Raw genomic sequence first — 25,780 nt, 5'->3', positions numbered from 1 at the left:
GGACATTTCTCTCTCTCTCTCTCTCTCTCTCTCTCTCTATATATATATATATATATGTTCTCTGATCCATTCCGGTGCTGCTGTTCTTTGTCGGTGTGGGTGGTTTGCAGGTGGGTGAGAAGACTGGGGAGAATGCAATTGTTTGTTTCCTGGATGCATGTAAAGAAACAGTCCAAGGAGTTAGTTTCTTTGGTTTATCCAGCTAACTTTCTATTCCTTTTAAGAGAGAAAAGCACTACTAACATCTCCCCCTGAGCTGAGGGTTAGGAGCCACAATCGTAACTCAGATCTGAGCACCTACAATGTGCCCAACGATGCACTAAAGCTCAGTAAACAGTGAACAAGAGCCAGACATCCTTAACTCGATGGGATTCTCAAAGCAAAAAAAATTAAAACTTTTTGGCTGTGCCTCAAGGAATGTGGGATCTTAGAGCCTTGACCTGGAATGGAACCCACGCCCCCTGCAGTGGTAGTGCAGACTGCCAGGGAAGTCCCTCAAAGCAAAAATTTCTACTCAAGGTAAAGACTAAAACAAACGGCTTGTCTTCCTTGGTTCAGTTGGCCATCTGTGATGCCATGCTTCAGAAACAAATATGTCTGTCCAAGTCATGCCCATTTCATGGAAATTTATAGACATGTATTCTGAATAAAACATGGGCTGCAGCTAACTAGCTTGCTGCTCTGCCCATCAGCCTTATTCACAGGTTAATGATTAATGTGGGTAGGTAGGTGGGCCTCATAAAACCTTTGTCCCCCAAGCTTGGGTTCAGGAAAAGATTCTCTTCCATCTTCATCCATTTTCAAGCCAGTGTAGAATAAACAAGCTGATAATTCATATATAGTTCTAGGAAACTATTGACTATTTTGTTTCTTCTGTCTTTAACTGTGAGTCCTTTAACTTAAAACCTCTTATGCTGTTAAACACCTTCATTTTTAAAGATTTGATAGTCTTGAACTTTCTCAAGAAAGAGTAAAATACCAAAATACCAAAAATGCTACATCTTAAAGTAATTTTATCTAACAGTTGTTTTTGAAACTATTCTTAATTTCACTCAAGATAACTAGAGGGGTGTGTGTGTGTGTGTTTTTTTTTTTTTTTCCTTTCTTTTAAACCTAGAACTATGGGCCTGATTCCTTTGAGTTTCTAATTGCCCTGATCAGCCTGCCTGTGTTACATGAATTGCCCAACTCTTATTAAAGCTTTGGTAGTAATTACTGTCCCCCCATCTCCAGATTTTCCCCCATCAAAAACTAAATGAACATTAAAGTTCATGCTGACAGTCACTGTTCACCTCCCCAGCTGCACCCTGTTCCTGCCGGATGACTGGATCAGGGACTGGGGGGAGCGTGTTGCCATAGCCACCTATGAGAAACATTAGACCTGGCATTAACTACTGACAGCACTGAACTTATCACCCACATTTAATGCTGGCATGAATGGAGGGGCCCTGAGTAAGACACTCTTGTCTTGTGGCTAAAAAGAAAGTTCCCTGAACTGCTCCTATGTGAGTGAAAGTGTGGACAGTTGAACTTGAGCTGGACCTGCTATTAAATACAAATGTCCTCGTGAGGTGGCCCTAAAAGGCAAAAGCCAGAATTTGTAGTAAAAGGATTTCTTCCTATCTTTGAGGAGGAGATGGTGGATCTTAATGGGAAACCAAAACAGAACAAGAACTCCCAGGATATTACTTTGAAGAATAACAGTATCTGTGCTTATCCCTCCTGTATGTGAACAAGTATGGTGAAGTGATCAGTAATAGGTGCCATTTATTATTTCTGCTGGAGGTAATGTTAATAGTTTGGGGTTATAAAAATAACTTGTCTCTTCTGAAGAAGAGATGTTTATTGTGGTGATAATTCCATGAAAGGGGGATGAAAAACATGTAGTCCTGGAATCAGCTGGCCATTGGAACCCCTGGCAGTCTGCTCTAATGTCTCCACCTTTGGGATGAAACAGAAAAGGGAAGTGTTTCTCACATGGCCTCGCCTTTCTGCTTTGCCCATGCAGGGGCTGCCTTACCTGAGTTGAGACCCAGCACAGAGTGGGCTTTTGAAGATCTTGTGGGCTGACGTACCTTTCCTTCTTGAGTACCTGAAATCAACCAACAATTATCTTTTTTTAACCAATGACAGCTGTAGCCTGACCAAGTGCTGAATTTCTTATTGAAGTGAAGGCTTGAGCTTGCAGGTGTCCGCCAACATAAATTAGTTATGATGTGGAGAACCACATAGGTCCAGGGTTAAGTCTGGAGATTTTGCTGCCAGGGCCACAGATCTGTTTGTGAAGGTGCCTTAACTTTTGTTCCCTCCATTGAGGAGCGAGTCAGGCACTTTCCAGAGCTGAAAGGGTTTCGGTATGTAGCAGTTTATTTGCCAAAGAAGCATGTACTGTAGTGCTTGGATCTCGGGTGTTCCCATAGACAGGCAGCTCTGTGCTATCTAAGCGCAGGGAAGGTCAGCATGAGGCAGGCAGGGTCGGCCTGGGCCTGGGATCCTCTAAGGAGAATTTAAGGGGAAAATGGGCAGCAGTCTAGAGAGCTTGTGTGGTGAGGCTTCCATGAGGGAAGCCCAGCAGATGATCTCTGGCAGTAAGGCTCTCTTGGTTGAGATCAGAATGCTTCATGAAACCAATTCCAACCCAGAGTTGCTTCAAGGGAGGCATAAATATGATGAGAATTCTCTTGGTGCCTGGCTGTTTAATAAAGTTCCTACCAAATGGAGGTTTGCCCAATGTAATCAAATCCTGTTTCAAAATCAGGTGACACACTTCGGGGGTGCTACCATAAAGTACACAGGAGGACAGTTACCGTAGATCTGTTTGAGCACTGAGTGCCTGGTGGGCTTGGTGCCTGAGCTGCCCTTGGGTGGACTCTTGGTGGTCTTGCTTACTGCCATGGTCTTTGGGGGCTTCAGTTCCAGTTCCTTCCTCCAAACCTGGAGGATCAAAGCCAGGCACTCTCGGTTCCATCTGTCCATATCTCTGGCTCCAAGCTGCTTCAAGCGCAGGAGGTATGACAGGTGCTTCCTGAGCTGGTAGCTGGGGAGTCAGAAGAGGGCAGAGAATTTAAGGTCATAATACTGAGAAAACCAATGCCCTTGAAGTTCCTAGAAGCTATAGCAATAGTAGTTGCTGAACTCTAGTGAGAATCATTCAAACTCCCATTCCTAATTTCAGTGGCAGTATGTTGTATATTAAAGTTCTGCCCCTGTCCATCAGTATTTCCTGAACTAAGAATCACTGAGATGGGTCCTTGCCAAAGTGAGACAGGCCAATGTGTAAACAAACAAATGAAGTATGAGAAGTACTATGAGAGCTAGGAGCTAGATGGCTGGTGTTTGTGCTGGGTTTCAAGGGATGAGTGAAAGCTTGCTAGGCAGGGAAGGGCATTCTGGGTAGCAGAATTGGCATGATTAGAGATGTGAGCATTTGTGCATGAATCTTTACGAATGGAGTGAGATGTGTGCAAAGGATTTATGTATTTGGTAAGACAAGGAGGACTGGAGGCTGGGCCGCACTGTGGAAGGAACCAGCATGTGGTCAGGGCCTCCTGTGTACCAGGCACCGCCCCTGTGGTTAAGTCTGAAAGTAACCCTGTGAGGCAGACATTATGAAGCTGACAAAGGCTGAGTAGAGGGGAATGTCACCACAATGGTGACAAATCCATTTTGACTGTTCCCCATTACAAGAACAGCAGCTAATAGTTATTCATGGATAAGACAGCAGTGAGAAACTGGAACATGGGGATGAGGCTAAAGCACCCCCCTGCTCTAGAGACCGAGATAGATTTAGAAGGGTAACCGTGTGAGCAGCTCCATGCTGATAGCTTTGCCTCCCCCCAGGCTGGCACAGCACCACATGGAGAGGTCTGCCCTGAGCCTGCTATTCTTCCAGTGGGAAAAGAGCCCAGCGTGGACATCCAGCTCCCCCAGCATCATGGGTTGCTTCTTCGGAGCAACTCCAGTCTTACTCCGTGAGGACTGCAGGGGACCCTGGGGCTTAACCACTGGGAATCCAGTGATGACAGAGAAGGAATGAGGGGCTTGTAACAACCAGCATAGGGATCTTGGCAGAGCCTACCTGTAGAGTCCAAGTAGTAGTCCAAACCAGTAGCTCTGTTTGGACTCTGTAAAAACAAGATGGCAGCACAGTCTGACCAGGGAGCCCACTGGTGTTCTTGGAGCCTAGTCTGCCCCTGCCCCTGCAGGAGAGCTGAGTCATAGCCCAGCCCGTGGCTGAGTGTAGTTTCTCATCGCTTCCTGACCAGGCCACCTGGAAGCTGTGTAGCCCAGCAATGCTCAAGAATAGTGCAAAGCAGGCAGAGCCGATCATCCACAAAGCCAACAGCATTGTTCAGCCAGGGACCTTGGGGAGCAGGGCAGCTTGAATCAAGATCACGAATAAGCCACCTTTGGAACCAGTTCCGCCACTCTGCCTGGGTAGGGAAAGTAATTCCAAGCCCCACCATGGCCGAATCGGCCTTCAGCCCGTCCAACCAGGGGACCTCACCAGAGTACAGTCAAGCCTTAAAACCCATCCCATAGTCCTTAGAGTAGCACTTGAAGAGAGGACTGCCTGTGGCTTTCCCCCTCTACAGAATAAAACTAGTGGCTGGGTCTGGCCAGGGAACTCAGTGCTGGTGCTGGGGCGTCGTCCTATCCAACCAGAGCAGGAAGGTAAATCCTAGCTCAGCCTACTGCCAGTCTTGACTAAATAAGCCTGACCAGAGAAGCCGGACAACTTGCAGAGCCCAACCTACAGCCTCACTTGAGCAGGGAACCAAAGCAGGAGTGCTGCCCAACTGTTCTTGGTTGGCAATGGCAGCACCCCCTGCCACACAATCTTAGAGCTTAGGCAGTGGCCTTGCCCAAAAAGAGAAAGCAAGTCCCACCTGCCCAAGTACATTATCAGCAGACATATCCACAAACCCAAACTGAGCTCAGTGTTGAAGAACTGTCTCTGCCAAAGCAAGCTTGGGAGAGGAGACTGCTTATTCAAATGCATAGATGCCAACATAAGGAACCAAGGATACAACTCTTCCCCCACCCCCCACCAAGAAAAAGAAAAACCACAGGTAAATATACCAAAGGAAATAATGATATTTCAAGATACTTTATATAAGCTTCATGGTAATCACAGGGGTAAAACCTGTACTAATTATACCAAGGAACATGATAAAGAAGTCAATGCATATTGATACCAGAAGGCATCAAAACACAAAAAAAGAGGGGACCATGGAACAATGGATCAACAAAACAGAAGACAACAAAATGGCAATAGTATATCCTTACCTACTAACAATTGGGCTGAGGTGGCACTAGTGGTAAAGAACCCGCCTGCCAGTGCAGGAGATGTGAGAGACGTGGGTTCGATCCCTGGGTTGCGAAGAGCCCCTGGTGGAGGGCATGGCAACCCATTCCAGTATTCTTGCCTGCAGTATCCTATGGACAAAGGAGCCTGGAGGGCTACAGTCCACAGGGTCACACAGACTCGGACATGATGAAGCAACTTAGCACATACGTACCAGTAATTACTTTAAATGTAGAAAATTTAAAACAGAACTACCATATGATCCAACATTGCCACTTCCGAGTATATAACTGAAGGAGATGAAAGCAGTACATTGAAGAGATCCCTATATCCATAGCAGCATTATTTTACAAAAGCTAAAACATGGAAACAACGTAAGTGTCCACTGATGGATGAATGAATAAAGAAGTTGTTTTATATATATACACACACAATAGAATACTGTATATTATGTATGTATTATCAGTTCAGTCACTCAGTCATGTCTGACTCTGCGACCCCATGGACTGCAGCATGCCACACTTCCCTCCCTGTCCATCACCAACTCCTGGAGCCTACTCAAACTCATGTCCATTGCATCAGTGATGCTATCCAACCATCTCATCCTCTGTCGTCCCCTTCTCCCACCTTCAATCTTTCCCAGCATCAGGGTCTTTTCCAGTGAGTCGGTTCTTCTTATCAGGTGGCCAAAGTATTGGAATTTCCACTTCAGCATCAGTCCTTCCAATGAATATTCAGGACTGATTTTCTTTAGGATTGAATGGTTGGATCTCTTTGCAGTCCAAGGGACTCAAAGAGTCTTCAAAACCACAGTTCAAAAGCATCAATTCTTCAGCGCTCAGCTTTCTTTACAGTCCAACTCTCACATCCATACATGACTACTGGAAAAACCATAGCTTTGACTAAACAGATAATGTCTCTGCTTTTTAATATACTGCCTAGGTTGGTCATAGTGTTTCTTCTAATATATATATGTATTATATATATACACAATATTATTCAGTCATAAAAAGAAATGCTGCCTTTTGCAGCAACATAGATGAACCCTGAAGACCTTATTTCAGTTAAAGATAAATACTGTATTATTTCACTTACATATGCAATCTTCAAAAACAAAAAAAAAAATCCATAGAGAAATCAGATTTGTGGTCATCAGAGATTGGGGGAGGGGAATTGGAGGAACATGATCAAAAGGTACAAACTTCCAGTTATAAGACAAATAAGTACTGGGGATACAATGTACAATGTGACGACTATAGTTAACACTTCTTTACTGACATAGTGAAAGTTTTTAAAAGAGTAAATCCTAAGAGTTCTCATCACAAGGGAAAAAACCTATTTGAGATGATGGTGTTCACTAAACTTATGTGGTAATGGTTTTATAACATATGTAAACCAAGTCATTATGCTGTACATGTTAAACTTACGTGGTGCCACATATCAGTTATACCACAATAAAAATTGGAGGGAAAAGGCTAACAGAGCCAGGAGAAGCCAACATTCAAATCAGTGTTTGTCTAGTCCAGCAGCCAAAGACTGCTAATGACTTGGTCTCTACTCTGTTCTTGGTGGGGATGCTCAGAGATTTCTAAGACCATTCTGCTGGAGGGTGGAGCCTGGGGTGGGAGACGGAGGGGCACCGGGGTGACGGCCGTATCTATCTCTGGTGTTCTTCCAGTGTTTATCCCATGTGCTCTCCCGAGGCTCTTATTGAGCCCTTGGCTGTTGTGCAGCCTCCCAGGGAAGCTGCACCAGGGTTCATTAACCGCAGCTGATTAACTCCTCCCGGTGCGCCCACAGGGAGCTGCATGACCGGTCTTAAAATACACCAGATGGGACAGAACCTTCTTCCCAAGTGCTCAAAGCTCTGTGCAGTGCTTGGTGCAGCCCTTCCCTCCTGTCTTAAAGGCTGGTCTCAGTAGAACTACATAATTCTTCCTGTCTTTCCCCAGAGCACAACAAACCATGGCACCCCTTTACTAGAATATACCATGTTTCCAAAAAGCCAATTGTAGAGAGAAGTAAGCGTTATGGGACAACATGGCTCCCCAGTTCAATTCTTCCATATCCCCTGCTCTGTGAGCGGAGGCTGGAAACCGAGGGCTTGGCTGAAGCTGTAACAAACTGCCAACTCATTGACTCTGGTTGTGGAGACTGAGTCTGTCAGATGGTCTCATGTTCTCAAGGAGAATGTGCACTCCTGGTTTGCTGAGAATCCAAACACACCCAGTGGTCCTTTTCGGCCTGGGTGCAGGGCTCTTGTTATGGTCTGGCCGCTCCTTGCTTATTTACTCCAGAACATGCTGGAGAGGAGCTGATGAAAATGCCTTACACAGCAGCTCCTCTTCACCACAGCAACTTTCCAGCCCAGCCTAGCTTGTCCAGTATCCAGTTTCAACCTTTAAAATAGTCAAGTCTTGACTGGTAATAAAACTCACATTCTAAGACGAAGTTTCATTTTCTCTGGGTCCCAGGTTCAATCTGTTCACCCCGTCTGGTGTGTTTTCAGGTGACCTGTCTGCTTCCCTGGGCATATGTCCTAGGACAGTGACCTGAGTTTATGGGAGTTCATGTGCTAAGCCGTGCTCCCCACCCCTGCCCTAAGGGCCTCTGAGGACATCTCGGACACCCCATGTTGTCCTGGATGGCACTGATGGCTCCTGGGCTTCAAACAGCAGACAGACATGGTTATAGCAAAATCAATAAAGGGGTTTTAACTGTCGCTTGTCACGGGACTTGCCACAGTGTGCAGCCTCCCAGAAGCCCTTTTGGAGCTGATGTCCCAGGACTCAGAAATGCACAGGGTGCAACTAGAGGGGCCTGTGTAACTGCCTCCCCAGGTGGGCGCAAAGACTGTGAGTCCACTGTTCTTGAGGAGAATCACTGAAGGCTCGTTTGCTGCTGCGGACACTGGCTGACAGGATCTGTCAGCTGCTGACTCTTCAAAGGAGCCAGAGGACAGCCTGACAGGGAGGCCCTGCAGCTGGGGAGCAGCTGTGGGGCCCGACGTGGCAAGCCTCACAGGCTTGTTTGGATCCCAGGTTTCAGCTGAGATACTTAACAAGAAGTTCCTCTGGGATGGTAGCCAGTGTATGTCCTGGCAGAACACCCAAGATGGGGGAGCAAGGACCCTTCCTATCTGGCTTCAGAGGTCACCGGTCTGAGTAGGAGGCCAGTACTGGCACACACCAGCTCTGTAAGCGGGGCTGGCTGATGAACCTCCCTGTGCTTGTCTCCTCCACGTGGGACGGGGGGAAGAACAGTGTCCCCGGTATCCCTTACAGCGTTACTGTGAGGATTACACAAGTTAATACAACTACTTACAGCAGTGTCTGGCGGGAGTGCCAGATGACTGCAACTGCTGGTATTAGTAACAGTGATAACAACCAACCCCATAACATTATAAAAACATGTTGATGCGGTGAGACCATCCAGACAGCCTGTTCTTCTCCAGTCTGTTCTGAGGTGAACAGCGTGAGGTTGGCCTGTGCCTCCATTATTTTGACCATGGCACACACTACCTTCACAGAGAACCTAAGGGAAAGATACCTGGACTTAAGTCAGAACTTCAAGTGCTGGGGCTGACCATTAGGGCCAGCCTTGTTTCCTGAGAACATCTGCTTGTCTGAAAACCAGGGATCGAATGCCTGTCATGTCAGCTTGTAGCATGGTTGAGAGAGCTGAGGAGATCAGGCATGAGGTGACTGTAAGCAGCCACGAGCCTAAGCAGACATGAGGATACCCTACAGTGAAGACCGTGCAGGCCCCAGGCAGGTCGCTGGGCTCTGGGTTAGGAGACTTCAGCACAAAGATCCTTGAGGCTTCTCCCTGGACCTCCCAAGACCCTCAGCTCTCCCTCTGCCAGCCTTAGGGTCTCTGGCACTTTGATCTCCCAACAGGGGCACTGATACGTGGCACACCTGTGCTCACACTGATTGCTTTGTTCCCCCATCAAGCTTCCTCTCTATCAAGACGGAGACCGCATGGCTCCCACCTGCCCATGACGGGTCTGGCCCTCCCCCTGGGTGTGGTCATCACTGGAAGGCCTAATCTGGATTGGAGCCCTAGGAGGGCCTGCAGTGTGAAAGGGATTATGAGAGATGTGAAAACCTGAAGCAAAGGACTTCTGCAGTCTTCCCAGACTTACACCCTGGTGAATTCATCTCAGTACTTCAAGAAGCACCCCCCACCACTCCCAGCACCCACTCCACATTCTGAGCTCACACAGGTTTCTATGATAACTTTCAGTCACTCAATGCACTGTATCTAATTCCTGAGGAGTAAAGAGGGAAAATTATCTTACATGTGCAGTGCTTTAGAACTTAAAAGCACACGTTATCTCATTCCAGCAACCTGTCATAAAAGCAGGACAGGTTGCAGCAATTGTTAAACACCATTTTACAGAGGAGGAAACCGAGGGTCAGGGAGGCCATTGCTCTAGGTCAGATAACGTGTTAGAGCTTCCCCTGAAACTCAGGCTTCCCGGTTTTTCATTTACACTCCACTATCTTGGGCGCTTTCCTATCTTCCTTCCAAATAGCTTAATATAAATTATTAAGATGTAAACATGTATGAATCTCATAGGTAGGCTCAGTAAAATTGGCCTTGTCAGGCCAGCACATGCAGTTCTCTAGAGAGTATCACAGAGGGCTTTCCTGGTGGCTCCATGGTAAAAAAAATCCACCTGCCAATGCAGGAGACACAGGTTCAATCCCTGGTCTGGGAAGATCCCACATGCCTCAGAGCAACTAAGCCTGTGTGCCAGCACTACTGAGTCTGTGCTCTAGAGCCCATGCTCTGCAACAAGAGTAAGCCACCGCAGTGAGAAGGCTGCCCTCCACAACTAAAGAGAAGCCTCCGCGCACCTCAACCAGAAGAAAGCCCATGCAGCTATGAAGAACCAAAGAAGCCAGAAATAAAACTGTATATATAAAGAAAGTGTCCCAGAGCAGAGGGAGTGTCACGTCAGGTGGAGGACAGCCACAGAGCCAGAGCTATGGTGGCGCCCTGCCTTCATACCTCCTCCAGGCCCGCTGGATGACCGCCGCTGCCTTGTTCTTTCTGCGGAACAGCTCCTTCCTGCTTCTTTCTCTCTGGATGATCTGCAGCCGCAGCTCTACGGGGAGAAGGTCAATGTTCACAGTCTGCCCAGGGAGGGGACCAGGAGCCGGATCAGTCTCCTTGGGTAGCCGAGTGTCCTCAGACCGAGCCGATGTCCCCAGCTTCCTGACTCCTGATCTCAACACCTCTGTGCTCGGTGGCAAATCTGAGGAAGTCCCTCCTGCGAGCTTGTCCTGTGTCACTGTGTTCCTTGGCGTCCGGTGGTGGAGAGGACTCTGCCCAGCGTGGACCGCCTCCCCCCTGGCACTGCCAGGCCGGCTGGACCCAGCCGGGGAGCGCCTCCCTCCTCTGAGCTCCTGGCTGCGCCTCTTTGGGGAGGCACGCATGGCCTTGGGTGCTGCGTCCTGCCGCCGGCTGGCCTTCCAGTGGCTGTCCTGCTGTGGAAGGCTTGAAGCTGCTCGGCTGGGCTCCTCGCCTTCCGCATCGGGCCCGGCCCCCCTGACGTGGGAGGGCTGCTTGGAGGGGCCTTTCCCCTTGTCACAGTGCTGCTCACCAGCTGTCTCACCTCTGGGCTTCTCGGCAGGGGAGACTCCCGGACACCTGTTCCCATCACTGCCTTCACTGGGGCTGAAGTGGACACAGGCAGATCGGCCTTTAGAATGTTCTCTGGCTATTTCTTGGGGAGACAAGGAAGAAGGGGAGGAACCATTATTGTCCAAAACTTACAGGGTTGGGCAGTTTTGCTTACTTGTTCACCAAAAAGATATTCAGACTTTTCCTTTCGTGTCACCATGATAGTGACAGTATGATTAGGAAAAACTGTTTAACTTCTTTTTCTAGTAATGGTAGGTTAGACAACCTGAAAGCCTTCCCCTATAGAAACCTAGAAATTCTGACTAAAATATAATAAATGTTATTATCAAAGCACCATAGTGCCTTCAAGAAAAATAAAAGAAGTCCCTGGGGGCCAAAAACAAAAGAGAAAACCGAGAACTCTAGTAATAAGCTTGTGAGCTGATCCAGCAACTATCAGGCAGGTGGTAGTGGTGAAGTGGGCAATGGCTGGTCTTATTAAATAATGGATTGTTTTAACATCCAGATAAGAACAGAAGACAAGCTTTGCAGGCAGAAAGTTAACTGGAAACAGGACGTTGCATGAAGTCAGGACTCTTGAGGCAGTAAACTCTTGGGAAATGATAATCCAGATAAAAATATCTTCCCAGCACTAGAAGATGATAAAGAAATTTGTCTCAGGCTAGGTTCCAGATAGGGTGAAGGGTCATCCATGAGAGTTTGAAACCAAAGTGCTGTGTGCCTCACATAGGTTCGGTATTCATTTATTCTCAACACAGAGGAAAAATTAATATAAAAATTAGACTCAGGATGATGGTATTGCAGGGGACCTCATAGAAGCAAACACAGGTCGCACAGAGGGGACCTCCTAAAAAGAACTTTGCAATTGCAATCCAAAATTACAAAATACATAAGGAAACAGCCTACTAGGAGGGATAGTTAACAGAGAAAAAATAACAAGATTAGATCAACAAAAATGTCAACTAATAGAACAGTGTGCATGTGCACATACATGTGCACAAAACACACTCATTAAACACACGAAAGAAGTACAAAATCAGAGCAAAAAGTTTAACTAAATTATCTAAAATGAAAATGTTAGTCTTAAAGTAATAAACAGTGAAGGAACTTCTGCCTCAGAGAAGGAAATGGCAACCCACTCCTGTGTTCTTGCCTGGAGAATCCCAGGGACGGGGGAGCCTGTTGGGCTAACATCTATGGGGTCGCACAGAGTCGGACACGAGTGAAGCAACTTAGCAGCAGCAGCAGCAGCAGCACCAATAAGGACAATCAAAAAGCTAAACTATTACAACCACCTGTTTGCCAGGTGGCGCTAGCGGTAATGCCTACCAATGCAAGAGATACAAAAGACATCAGTTTGATCCCTGGGTTGGGAAGATCTCCTGGAAAAGGAAATGGCAACCCGCTCCAGTATACTTGCTGGAGAATCCCATGGACAGAGGAACCTGGTGGGCTCAGTCCATGCGGTTGCAAGGAGTCAGATACAACTGAAGTGACTTAGCATGCATGCACCTGTCTGAGGCACTGAAGAGCTAACAAGGCAGAAAAACAAACAAACAAGGCCAAGATCCAAGAAAATCCCATGACCAGGAGAGGCATGGGACAAGGCATCTGGGGCTACATATCCCTAAGGAAATAAGTTCCTTGAGGTTTGGAGGACAAAACTTGGAGTCCAGATTCTGCCAAGGAGCACTGTTTTTGATTGGGCCCCTCGATGGCTGTTCCAGGGAGAAAAGGTGAACTGGCAGTGGACTGACCCTTGCCAGCACTGAAAGCCCAACTCTGCATCATCTCAGTTCTGGGACTGCATTAAGGTGACCTTGGATTGCTCTTTCTCCTAAACGCCTGACAGAAGTCAATGTAAATCCGCCCTGGAGGAATTATTAATCATACCATGCTAGGCTTTAAGTTATTTCTCTAATTTTTTATACTCAGTGGTCCAGTACTTAGTGAAAAATATACAGGGAGATGATACAAGACAGAATTGAGAGAAGGAGAGAGGGAGAGAGAATAGACAATAAAACAGACACCCTGGTTATCCAGACAACGTGTTTTCAGAAACAGACTTTAAAATAACTATTCTTACGTGTGGAACAATATGTATATTATTCATGTATGAAGGAAGGGTATATAAGAAAATAGACTTGCACCTGCTCAATTGTACAAAACAAGTACAGAAGGATAATCTGGAAACTGAAGAGACTAGATCCCTACAAGGACGGAGTGGGGAAGGGACAGAGATGAGGGAAACGGGAAGTGAGCAGCAGGACGAGGAGGGAGAGATGCTTTCCTGAGTAAAACCTTCCAAACCGCACTCTCAGACTCATTAAATGTTTCACATGCACCAAAACAAAACAGAAGACCACAGTGACTGAAAATAACCATGAGATACCACTACACACGGTAAAAATAAAAAATACTGACAACATCAGATGCTGATGAGGGCGAGAAGCAACAGGAACTCTCCTTCATTGCTGGTGGGATGCAAAATGGTACAGCTGCTTTGGAAGACTGTTGGGCAGTTTCTTTCGAAACAGAACATATTCTTATCATACAATCCAGCAATCCTGCTCTTTGGTATCTTCCCAGATGAATTAAAACCTTATGTCTACCCAACGTCCTGCATATGGGTGTTTATAGTAGCTTTATTCATAACTGCCCAAACCTGAAGCACCCAAGATGTCCTTCAGTAGGTGAACATATAAATAAATTGTGCTATATCCAGACAATGGAATATTATTCAGCAATAAAAAGGAGTGAACTAAAAGAAAATGAGTTTTTAAAAAATGAACGTGTACCAAAATGAGCTACCCAGTCACACAGAATATTATGAAGTGAAATATTACTATCCTTGCATGCAGTAGGACTAATACATATTAATAAGTGAAGGAGGTCACTAAGAAAAGGCCATATACTGTATGATTCCAACTATATGACATTCTGGAAAAAGGGAAAATTATGGAGATACTAAGTGGCTCAGCGGTTACCAGGGGTTCAGGAAAAAGAGTGATGCACAGGCAGAGCACAGTGGATTTTTAGGGTAGGATGACAGTTAATTTAATGAGAACTTGACTGGTGTAAGAGATGCCCAGATAGTTAGTAAAACACTATTTCTTGGTGTGTCTGTGAGGGTGTCTCTGGAAGAGATCAGCATTTGAATTGGTAATCTGAATAAAGAAGACCACCCTCACCAAGGCAGGCTGGCATAGTCCAATCTACTTAGGGCCTGAACAGAAAAAAATGGTGGATGAATGGTGATTTTCCTTTTTTGCTAGAGCTGGGACACCCATTTTCTCCTGCCCTTGGACACAGGTGTTCCTGTTTATCAGACTTTTGGACTTGCACCAGGACTTGGACCAAGCTTCCTGGGTGGCTCAGTGGTAAAGAATCCACTTACCAATGCAGGAGATGCAGGAGAGACACAGGTTCAACCCCTGGGTCAGGAAGGACCTCTAGAGCAGGAAATGGCAACCCGCTCCAGTATTCTTGCCTGGAAAATTCCATGGATAGAGGAGCCTGGCAGGTGACAGTCCATGGGGTCACAAAGAGTCAGACACAACTGAGCACAACGACTTAAACCATCAGCCCCTCGATTTCTAAAACTTTGAACTCAGACTCAGAGCATCTGTTCCCTTGTTTTTAAGCTTTCAGACTCACTGAGTCACACTGCCAGCTTTCCTGGTCTCTGGCTTCCAGATGCCAGACTGTGGGTCTTCTCAGCGTCCATAATCAAACAAGCAATCCATACCAAATCTGCTTTAATGTCTGCCTGCTTGCCCACCAATCTATCTGTCTGTCTGTCTGTCTATCTATTTGTCTATTTTATTGGTTCTGTTTCTCTGGAGACCCCTGATAAAAGCAGTAAAACTATTCTGTATGATACAATATAGGATACAAGTTATACATTTGTGAAAACCCACAGAAAGTGTAACACCAGGCATGAATGCTGTTGTAAACTGGACTTGCGTGATAATGATGTATCAGTGTCAGTTCAGTTTGGCTGCTCAGTGGTGTCTGACTCTTTGCGACCCCATGGACTGCAGCACTCCAGGCTTCCCTATCCTTCACCAACACCCAGGGCTTGCTCAAACTCATGTCCATCAAGTCGGTGATGCCCTCCAACCATCTCATCCTCTGTTGTCCCCTTCTCCTTCTGCCTTCAATCTTTCCCAGCATCAGGGTCTTTTCCAATGAGTCAGCTCTTCACATCAGGTGGCCAAAGTATTGGAGCTTCAGCTTCAGCATCAGTCCTTCCAACGAATATCCAGGACTGATTTCCTTTAGGATTGACTGGTTTGATCTCCTTGTGGTCCAAAGGACTCTTAAGAGTCTTTTCCAACAACACAGTTCAAAAGCATCAATTCTCTAGTGCCAAACTTTCTTTATGGTCCAACTCTCTCAACCATACATGACTACTGGAAAGACCATTGCTTTGACTAGATGGACCTTTGTCAGCAATGTGACGTCTCTGCTTTTTAATATACTGTCCAGGTTTTTCAGAGCTTTTCTTCCAAAGAGTAAGCATCTTTTAATTTCATGGCTGCAGTCACCATCTGCAGTGATTTTGGAGCCCAAGAAAATAGTCTGTCACTGTTTCCCTATCTATTTGTCATGAAGTGATGGGACCGGATGCCATGATCTTCGTTTTTTGAATGTTGAGTTTTAAGCCAGCTTTTTCGCTCTCCTCTTTTACTTTCATCAAGAGGCTCTTTAGTTACTCTTTGATTTCTTCCAGAAGGGTGGTTTCATCTACATATCTGAGGTTATTGATATTTCTCCCAGCAATCTTGATTCTAGCTCATGCTTCATTCAGTCTGGCATTTCGCATGATGTACTCTGCATATAAGTTAAATAAGCAGGGTGACAATATACAGCCTTGACGTACTCCTTTCCCTATTTGGAACCAGTCTGTTGTTCCATGTCTGGTTCTAACTGTTGCTTCTTGGCCTGCATACAGGTTTCTCAGGAGGCAGGTAAGGTGATCTGGTATTCCCTTCTCTTTAAGAATGTTCCACAGATTGTTGTGATCCACACAGTCAAAGGCTTTAGCGTAGTCAATGAAGCAGAAGTAGATGTGTCAGTGTAGGTTCATCAATTGTTAACAAATATGCTACTCTGGTGTAGGGTGTTGATGATGGAGGAATATATGCATTTGTGAGTAGGAGTATATGGAAGCTCTCTGGACTTTCTGCTCTATTTTGCTGTGAACTTAAAACTGCTCTAAAAAGCAAACTCTAGGGCTTCCCTGGTGGCTCAGTGGTAAAGAATTTGCCTGCCAATATGAGAGACACAGAATTCAATCCCTGATCCGGGAAGATCCCACATGCTGCGGGGCAGCTAAGCCCTTGTGCTACAGCTATTGAGCCAGTACTCTAAAGCCTGGAAGCCACAACTACTGAGCTTGAGGGCTGCAACTACTGAAGCCTGCATTCCCTAGAGCTGTGCTCCACAACAGGAGAAGCCATTGCAATGGCCTGTTCTGTTCTGTTCTGTTCTGTTCTGTCGCTCAGTCGTGTCCGACTCTTTGCGACCCCGTGGACTGTAGCCTACCAGGCTTCTCCATCCATGGGATTCTCCAGGCAAGAATACTGGAGTGGGTTACCATTTCCTTCTCCAGGGGATCTTCCCGACCCAGGGATCGAACCCAGGTCTCCCGCATTGGAGGCAGACGCGTTAACCTCTGAGCCACCAGGGAAGCCAGTGCATCTCTCACTGCAATGAGAAGGCCACACACCACAACTAGAGAGTCACCCCACTTGCCGCAACTAGAGAAAAGCCCACACAGCAATGGAGACCCAGCCAAAAATAGATAAGTACAATTTTAAAACCTTTTAAAAAAAGCAAACTCTATCACAAAGAGACAAATAATGAAGAGACTATTATTAACAGATATTATTACAAACTAATAACTAATAATGACACAAATAATGTGATTTGGGTATTAGTAGAGACAGATCAGTGAGAAAGAACAGAAAGTTAAAAATATTCCCATTTACAAAAATAAAGATGGCATTTTGAATCAGATGAGGTGCTCACAGACCCTGGGCATGACCCCAGAGAGCAACACTATGCTCTCCAGAAGCCACTGTTCACAAGCCTACTGCCAGCACAGTAGCTCCAGATGGCTCAATGTTTATGGCTAGCATGACCACTTATTCTCTAAAAAGAAACCATTCAATTAAAAACTCACTATACAACAAATTAAATATGAGATATTAAAAATTAGAAAATAAATATTTATTTTAAAGTGAGAAAAATGTTTTCTTGGCATAAAACCACAAAGAGAAAATCTCAGAAGAAAAAATGAAACAATTTTAGGGTATGCAAAAAAGTTTATTATATATGACAGAGAAAGGTTACTATCCTCATTGTATAAAAAGATTTTAGAACTATTAAGAAAATGAAAAACCAATATAAAAATTGACAGAGGATGTTAGTGAATAATCCAGAAAATAAATACACAAAGCCAATAAAACTATGACAAAATTTCATCTTACTAACTAGGATTTAGTAAAACTATTATTTGCCTAAGTGTTTGGAGAGAGTTTTTTGTTTTTGCTTTAGAAAGGGTGGAACAAACTTCTTCAACCTTCTTGGTAAGAAGTTTGGCAGCAAGTTTAAAGAGCTATAAATATTAGAGATAAACACAAAACTTTATATGAAAAGCTGTTTGGTTTACATATTCTGCAACACAGGCTTGATTAAACAAAGCATGCTGTATTCATAATCTGATATAATAATAAGCAGCTATTAACACTTTTGTTGATAACAAAGAAATGATGTAAGAATACCTCAAAACAGGATGTCCACAATTTTCTGGGGGCTCAGGATGGGGAACACATGTACACCCATGGCAGATTCATATCAATGTATGGTGCCAGAGATCAAATTGCCAACATCCGCTGGATCATGGAGAAAGCAAGAGAGTTCCAGAAGAGCATCTATTTCTGCTTCATTGACTATGCCAAAGCCTTTGACTGTGTGGATCACAATAAACTGTGGAACATTCTGAAAGAGATGGGAATCCCAGACCACCTGACCTGCCTCTTGAGAAACCTGTATGCAGGTCAGAAAGCAACAGTCAGAACTGTACATGGAACAACAGACTGGTTCCAAATAGGAAAAGGAGTACGTCAAGGCTGTATATTGTCACCTTGCTTATTTAACTTATATGCAGAGTACATCATGAGGAACGCTGGGCTGGAATAAGCACAAGCTGGAATCAAGATTGCTGGGAGAAATATCAATAATCTCAGATATGCAGATGACACCACCCTTATGGCAGAAAGTGAAGAGGAACTCAAAAGCCTCTTGATGAAAGTGAAAGAGGAGAGTGAAAAGGTTGGCTTGAAGCTCAACATTCAGAAAACAAAGATCATGGCATCTGGTCCCATCACTTCATGGGAAATAGATGGAAAAACAGTGGAAACAGTGTCAGACTTTATTTTTTTGGGCTCCAAAATCACTGCAGATGCTGATTGCAGCCATGAAATTAAAAGACGTTTACTCCTTGGAAGGAAAGTTATGACGAACCTTGATAGTATATTAAAAAGCAGAGACATTACTTTGCCAACAAAGGTCAGTCTAGTCAAGGCTATGGTTTTTCCCATGGTCACGTATGGATGTGAGAGTTGGACTGTGAAGAAGGCTGATCGCCGAAGAATTGATGCTTTTGAACTGTGGTGTTGGAGAAGACTCTTGAGAGTCCCTTGTACCGCAAGAAGATCCAACCAGTCCATTCTAAGGGAGATCGATCCTGGGTGTTCATTGGAGGGACTGATGCTGAAGCTGAAACTGCAATACTTTGGCCACCTCATGCGACGAGTTGACTCACTGGAAAAGACTCTGATGCTGGGAAAGGTTGGGGGCGGGACAAGAAGGGGACGACCGAGAATGAGATGGCTGGATGACATCACCGACTCTGTGGACACGAGTTTGAGTGAGCTCCGGGAGTTGGTGATGGACAGGGAGGCCTGGCGTGCTGTGATTCATGGGGTCGCGGTGAGTCGGACACGACTGAGCGACTGAACTGAACTGATGGCAAAACCAATACAATATTGTAAAGTAAAAAAAAAAAAATTAGAAGGGTTTGTATAATTGTTTACTTTTAAAATTTTTTAAAAAGATTTTTGTTTATTTTTAGGAGTTTTATTTGTTCTTCTTTGTTTTTTTCTCTGATTTAAATTTTTTGGTAATATACATTAACTAATTTTATAATTATGAAAAAATGTCAAGTACCCACTACCAAAAAAAACACAAAAAAACAGCAATTAGAATCAGATAGGGCGTGGGAAAGAATTCATGGAATAAAATAATAACAAATAAACCTAACACTATTACAAATAGATGAGGTAACCACACTAAAATGTGGAGAAGGGAATTTACCAAAGTAACTTGGTAAAATCATATTTTGGCTGACTACTGTAAGACTAAGGAATATATGAAAATACTGAGCTCTAGTTGGTAAATTTATTTCTCAAAGGGGTATGGGATGGCAATTCTAAAACTACTTTATGTGTATAATAGGATTGAACAAATAAGCATATATATCACAGATAACTGAAGCCAGATCTGTCAGCTGGAGAAAAAAATTTCAAATAAAAAAGATAAAAGCTAGAATAAAATCTGTGGTGTCAAATGCAATTGGAGGTATTGGTATGAAAACACTGTGTGTGTGATACACACACACACAAACAGATGCCAAACAGATATAAATATTTCTCAGTTCTCTCTGTTGAAAGGGCTTAGGAGCAATGACAGTCCAATAGTGGTATACACACCGAGCACTCAGATCTTGGTTTCCATTATCATCTCCAACAAAAGGAACCAGGTTCCGTGGAGAAGTGTTGATTACAAGGCTTTGATGGGATTTCACGTTTGAAGGCACTGATATGCTCACATATTGAGAAGAAAATGGATTAGAGGAATCAGAGTAGATAAGGAAGACCAGCTGGGAAGTTACTGCAATAGTCCAAGACAGAGATGAAGGTAAACAAATGTTAGGTCGACTATGTGGTGGTAGTATATGAGATATGCAGAATGGATCTGGAAGATATTTATGAAGTAAAGGTGACAAGACCTGGTGACAGACTGGATTTTGAGTGGTAAAGGAAAAGAAGATAATGATCAGCTTTTACTCCTGGGATGGACATACAGATGGATGAATATGTCATTAACCAATATCAGGAACAGGTTTACATGAAATCATGATCAATTCTATCTTGGACAGGTTGAGTCTGAGATACCTTGGGGATATCTAAATGATGACATAGTAAATAACTGAAAATACATAACTGGGGTAAGGAAAGAGGTAAGCAAACAGAGTTTGCTGCCTTAGCCACTGTGCATGTTCCAAATGTAAGGGCCACTGATACTCCCACTAGTCATACCCACTGAATCTCAAGCACTTAGCCAGTACCATACAGATATATATTCAACAAATGCTTATTATATCTCTCATGTGCCCGACACCCTGCTGGGATACAGAAGTGAGAGACATATTGGTCCTTCTGATAGACTGTTTAATGGCCAAGGATTCTTCCCATCTGAGGATCCACTCACCTTTCAAATGTGATTTTGTGATATGTCTATGTCTCCACTCTCTTGAACTCGGCTGGCCTTGTAAATTGCTCTAATCCACAGAATGTAGTAGAAGGGATGTGATAGTTTTGAAGCCCAGGCCTCAAAAGGGCCTGTACCTTCTGCTTTCCTTTTTCAGGACACTGCCCTGAGAATAGTATGCAAGTAAGATGATCTAACTTACTGGAGGATGAAAGGGCATGTAGAAGAGAACTGAGACACCAATCGCCACTAGCCAGCACCAATTGTCAGAAATGTGAAGGAAGACATTGGGACTTTCTAGCCTGACCACCCTTCTAACAGCTACAAAAGCAAGCCCAGCTGATCCAGTAGAGGAACTGCCCAACCAACCCACAGAACTGTGAGAAATAATAAAGCATTGTTTTAAGCCACTTAGTTTGGAGGGTGGGGTGTTATGCCACTGGAGATAATCAACACAGAAACTGATACCTAAAAAAGAGGCTTGCTGGCCTAGCAAAAACCCAAAGCACTGACTTTGGGACTGGCTGGTGAGCAGAGGTTAGAAAGACAATGAAGAAACGATCAGCGAAGACTAGAAAAGTGCTATTGGAAGTTGCTACAGGAGTTGCTACAGGAGTCTGGAAAAAAGTGAACCGTGTAGTTCAGTGGTATGATAATTGGCAAAACTGTCACCTGCAGTAACTTGGAAGACAGAAAATACACCTAATGAACTTATAGATATGGCTTAGGAGCTTTCCAGAAGGAATGCTGAAGAAAATATCAACTGGATTTTTTAGCTGCATATGATAAGGTGTGGAGAGAAGGAGGGCTTCCCAGGTGGTGCTAGTGGTAAAGAACCTACCTGCCAGTGCAGGAGACATAAGAAACTCAGGTTCGATCCCTGGAGGAGGGCATGGCAACCCACTCTAGTATTCTTGCCTGGAGAATACTCATGGACAGAGAAGTCTGGCAGGCTACAGTTTATAGGGTTGCATAGAGTTGGATATGACTGAAGCAACTTAGCACGCACACACAGAGAGAAAGAAATAAGATAAAGAAAGAACTTCTCAGCTTACAAGAAGAATTTACAGTAACTAAAGCCCAGTGCTGGGTTAGGATAGAAAACTGTTTTAAATTATCTTTTTTTCCAGCCACCAAAAGAGTCTCATAGTAAAATATGACCTAGAGATAAAGATCAAATCAAGAGTATGGCTGTGTAACCCTTTATTAAGATCTCATAAATATTAAAGATGGTACATTGTGGCCCTTTTAGCTAGACAAAAGAACTTCTAAGAATCCCAAGGGCATTTTTCCATAGTAGCGTGAGCCACCCAAAGTAGAGAAAGGCCTATTTGAAAAATAATGATGTGGTTTTGGAACATGAAGTGAACTCAATCAGATTCATAGGAGATCCATGAATTTTTTAAAATAATTATATCACTGAGCGTACCACCAGCTTGACTTATGGAGGCAGTTTCAAACAGAAAGGAGCCTCTGGGACCTCAATTTCTCTTATGCTGGAAACAGGCTAAGAAAGCTACTCAGCTGCAAACACGGGCTACGTCTCATTGAAAAGGAAGACTTCTCAGCAGGGCCAACAAGCCAGGTGGCACAGCCCAGAGCCAACATGAACATGGCATAGAAAACACACAGAGGAGTAAACCCAGACCTCAATCAAGGCATATTTCATACCTCAGAGTAGGGGCCTTGCTAATGTATAACCAGGTGGCTTTCAGAATTGCTATGGACTAGTCATTGCTATGCACCAATTTCTCCTCTTTTGGAACAGGAGTATCTATTGTGGTTTGCATGCATCCACGGTTGTTCAGCCGTGTCTGACTCTTTGTGACCCCATTGACTGTAGCCCACCAGGCTCCTCAGTCCATGAAATTTTCCAGGCAAGAATACTGGAGTGGGTTGCCATTTCCTTTTCTAGGGGATCTTCCCAACCCAGGGAGCAAGTCCAAATCTCCTGCACTAGTAGGTGGATTCTTTACCACTGAGCCACCTGGGATTCTGTTCTTATCTCACCATTGCTTGTTGGATGCATGTGTTGGCCAGTGTGTATTCTCGTTGACTGCTCTCTGAATCAGAAAGACTCACACATGGTGAATCTCACACAGGTCTCAAGATCCCAGACTTCAAACTTGATGCGTTAACTGATGAGAGTTTTGGGTCCTAAGATAAGGGGTGAAACATTTTACATGTGGGAGAAATGTGAATAATCTGTGACCAAAAGGTAACTATGATGGATTGTTTAATAGCCAAAAATTACTCCCATCTTAGTATGCAAAGATGGATCCTATTTCTTTATATTATTTAGTCTGGGATGGTCATACAACTTGCTTTGATCAACAAAATGTGGTGTGCACATTCTTGAACCTATTCCTCAAGAAGTCTTATAGCTTTTTCCTGTGCTTTGTTAGAATGATGTCCAAGATCACTGTGTAAGGAAGCCAATCTAGCCTATGGGAGGATGAAAGGCCTTGTAAAAGAGTCAAGGAATCCCAGCTGACAGCCACCATCAACTGCCAGATATTCAAGTCCGTCCATCTTAGGCCAACCAATTCAACTGACCTCGACCTGAATGTAGCCACATGAGTGAGTGTAGATGATGCCTGAAGAGGAACTGCGAGACCAACCTACAGAATCATGAGAAACAGTAAACTGTTATTGTAAATCACTTAGTTTTAGGGTAGTCTGTTACACAGCATTAGATAACTGAAGCAATCCTGATTTTACAGGTTGTGTAGTCTAATGGAAAAAACAGACAAGTAAGCCAGTAATCCACTAACAGTGCAAGGTGATGATCTTTACAACAGGGATGCAAGGGAAAGCTGTGGAAGCATATAGAATGAAAAAAAAGTTTCCTTTGGTGGGAATGCATGAGTGTCAGAGGAAGGAGCATTCACTCTGAGAGCTAAAAAATAAGAGGCATTTTTAATTAACATGGGTAAAGGAAACGGTAACCCACTCCAGTATACTTGCCTGGAGAATCCCATGGACGGAGAAGCCTGGTAGGCTACAGTCCACGGGGTCGCAAAGAGTCGGACACGACTGAGCGACGGAACGGAACGGAAAGGGACTGCTATATAACTATCCTAAGCTAAGAAAGAATTTGAGGAAATACAACAGGAAGGGAAGAAAAGAGAAACAGAAGAAATAAACAGAAAATAAACGATATAGTGGCAGACTTAAGTGCTGACATAATTATCTTAAATATAAATGGTCTAAATAATATGAAACAAAAGAGCCCACAGTCCATGGGTTAGCACTGAATTGCAAGGCAATACACTTACCATTTGGTTTTCTGGGTTCTGTTCTCTGCAAATCTGGGGAGAGCTGCTGCTCCTTCTCGGGGGCTCTGATTGGAGACCCTCTACCTGGAGATCGTCTGCAGGCTTTAAGCTCAGGGCCTTGGGCCTTGTTGCGGCAGGGGGCCTGTTTGCTGGGGGCTCGGCTCTGTCTGTGGGGCTCAGCTTGGGTGCTGGGCAGACAGAGAGGAGCATGGGGTCTGCAGGAATCTGGGCTTAGCCTTCCTTTCTGCTGTTCTGCCTCTCTTCGCTTGTTTTCTTCTTCTCGTTTCCTGGGAACAAAACCAAGGGCAAAGAGGAAAAAATTCAGAGCGTTACCTATTCAAGTATTTCTGAATGAGATTTGATTTTTAAAAGGAGCTACCACAACGCTGGGCTGGAAGAAGCACAAGCTGGAATCAAGATTGCTGGGAGAAATATCAATAACCTCAGATATGCAGATGACACTACCCTTATGGCAGAAAGTGAAGAGGAACTCAAAAGCCTCTTGATGAAAGTGAAAGAGGAGAGTGAAAAGGTTGGCTTGAAGCTCAACATTCAGAAAACAAAGATCATGGCATCTGGTCCCATCACTTCATGGGAAATAGATGGAAAAACAGTGGAAACAGTGTCAGACTTTATTTTTTGGGGCTCCAAAATCACTGCAGATGCTGACTGCAGCCATGAAATTAAAAGACGCTTGCTCCTTGGAAGGAAAGTTATGACCAACCTTGATAGTATATTAAAAAGCAGAGACATTACTTTGCCAACCAAGGTCCGTCTAGTCAAGGCAATGGTTTTTCCCGTGGTCATGTATGGATGTGAGAGTTGGACTGTGAAGAAGGCTGATCGCCGAAGAATCGATGCTTTTGAACTGTGGTGTTGGAGAAGACTCTTGCGAGTCCCTTATACTGCAAGGAGATCCAACCAGTCCATTCTAAGGGAGATCAATCCTGGATGTTCATTGGAGGGACTGATGCTGAAGCTGAAACTGCAATACTTTGGCCACCTCATGCGACGAGTTGACTCACTGGAAAAGACTCTGATGCTGGGAAAGGTTGGGGGCGGGAGGAGAAGGGGACGACGGAGAATGAGATGGCTGGATGGCATCACCGACTCTGTGGACATGAGTTTGAGTGTACTCCAGGAGTTGGTGATGGACAGGGAGGCCTGGTGTGCTGTGATTCATGGGGTCGCGGAGAGTCGGACACGACTGAGCGACTGAACTGAACTGAACCACAACACAGTGGGGATTTGGTAATTCACAATTTCACAGATTCCTGACTTTTGTATCTGAAAGGATGATGGAGCTGGAAAGAACCTTACAGATCAACCTGTGCCCAGCTGGGACACACATGACGTGAAACTGTTTTGGTGAGATACAACAGGATCCCACAGTGTGTGTCCCCAAGTTTGTGATCCCTGGAGTTGTAACTACACTCTTTTCTCCTGTTCCAGAAAGTAAATCAGAATGCAACTGAGAATGACAAGCATAGGGATAACCTTTAATCTTCTCTATTCATTAAAAAGACCACTGGCAAACCTTAATGATTACATGAAAAATTACGCAAAAAGACCTTGAATGAGTCACTTTCTTGTCGAACTCAGTTTCTCCAGGTCTAAGGCTTGTATGATAGCTCTGTGTGTCTGTGTATGTGTGCTCAGTTTTGTCTGACTCTTCTGCAACCCCATGGACTGTAGCCTGCCAGATTCCTCTGTCATGGAATTTTCCAGGCAAGAATACTGGAGTGGGTTGTCATTTCCTGCCCCAGGGGATCTTCCTGAGCCAGGGATTGAGCCTAAGTCTCTTGCATCTCCTGCACTGGCAGGTGGATTCTTTACCATTAGTGCCACCTGAGAAGTGCTTATATGATAGCTAATAATCCTGAACTGATTTAAGAGTCTGTTTGGATGTCCTGTGAAAGCCCCACTGGCTCAAATGGTAAAGAATCTGCCTGCAAAGCAGGAGACCAAGGTTTGATCC

General features: G+C 44.6%; 1 protein-coding gene across 4 annotated transcripts in view; it reads right to left on the bottom strand.

Moving 5' to 3' along the window:
* INVS (inversin) overlaps window positions 1–25,780 on the bottom strand; it is a 135,223-nt gene that overhangs the window by 1,018 nt on the left and 108,425 nt on the right. For 3 of the 4 annotated variants that reach the window (XM_055427149.2, XM_055427150.2, XM_055427153.2), the window contains 4 exons: window positions 23,803–24,089; window positions 10,328–11,045; window positions 2,808–3,037; window positions 2,021–2,092 (listed from right to left, as the gene is read on the bottom strand). In XM_055427149.2, the coding sequence (XP_055283124.2) occupies window positions 2,021–2,092; window positions 2,808–3,037; window positions 10,328–11,045; window positions 23,803–24,089 (1,307 nt within the window). The remainder of the gene's footprint in view (window positions 1–2,020; window positions 2,093–2,807; window positions 3,038–10,327; window positions 11,046–23,802; window positions 24,090–25,780) is intronic. The other variant, XM_055427154.2, reaches the window with a different exon arrangement.

Source organism: Moschus berezovskii, chromosome 7 (genome assembly GCF_049115385.1).
Source record: "Moschus berezovskii isolate FMDL1 chromosome 7, NW_MosBer_1.0, whole genome shotgun sequence".
NCBI lineage: Eukaryota > Metazoa > Chordata > Mammalia > Artiodactyla > Moschidae > Moschus > Moschus berezovskii.
Note: the sequence above shows the minus strand (reverse complement) of the source record. Positions and strands in the feature narration are given on the sequence as shown.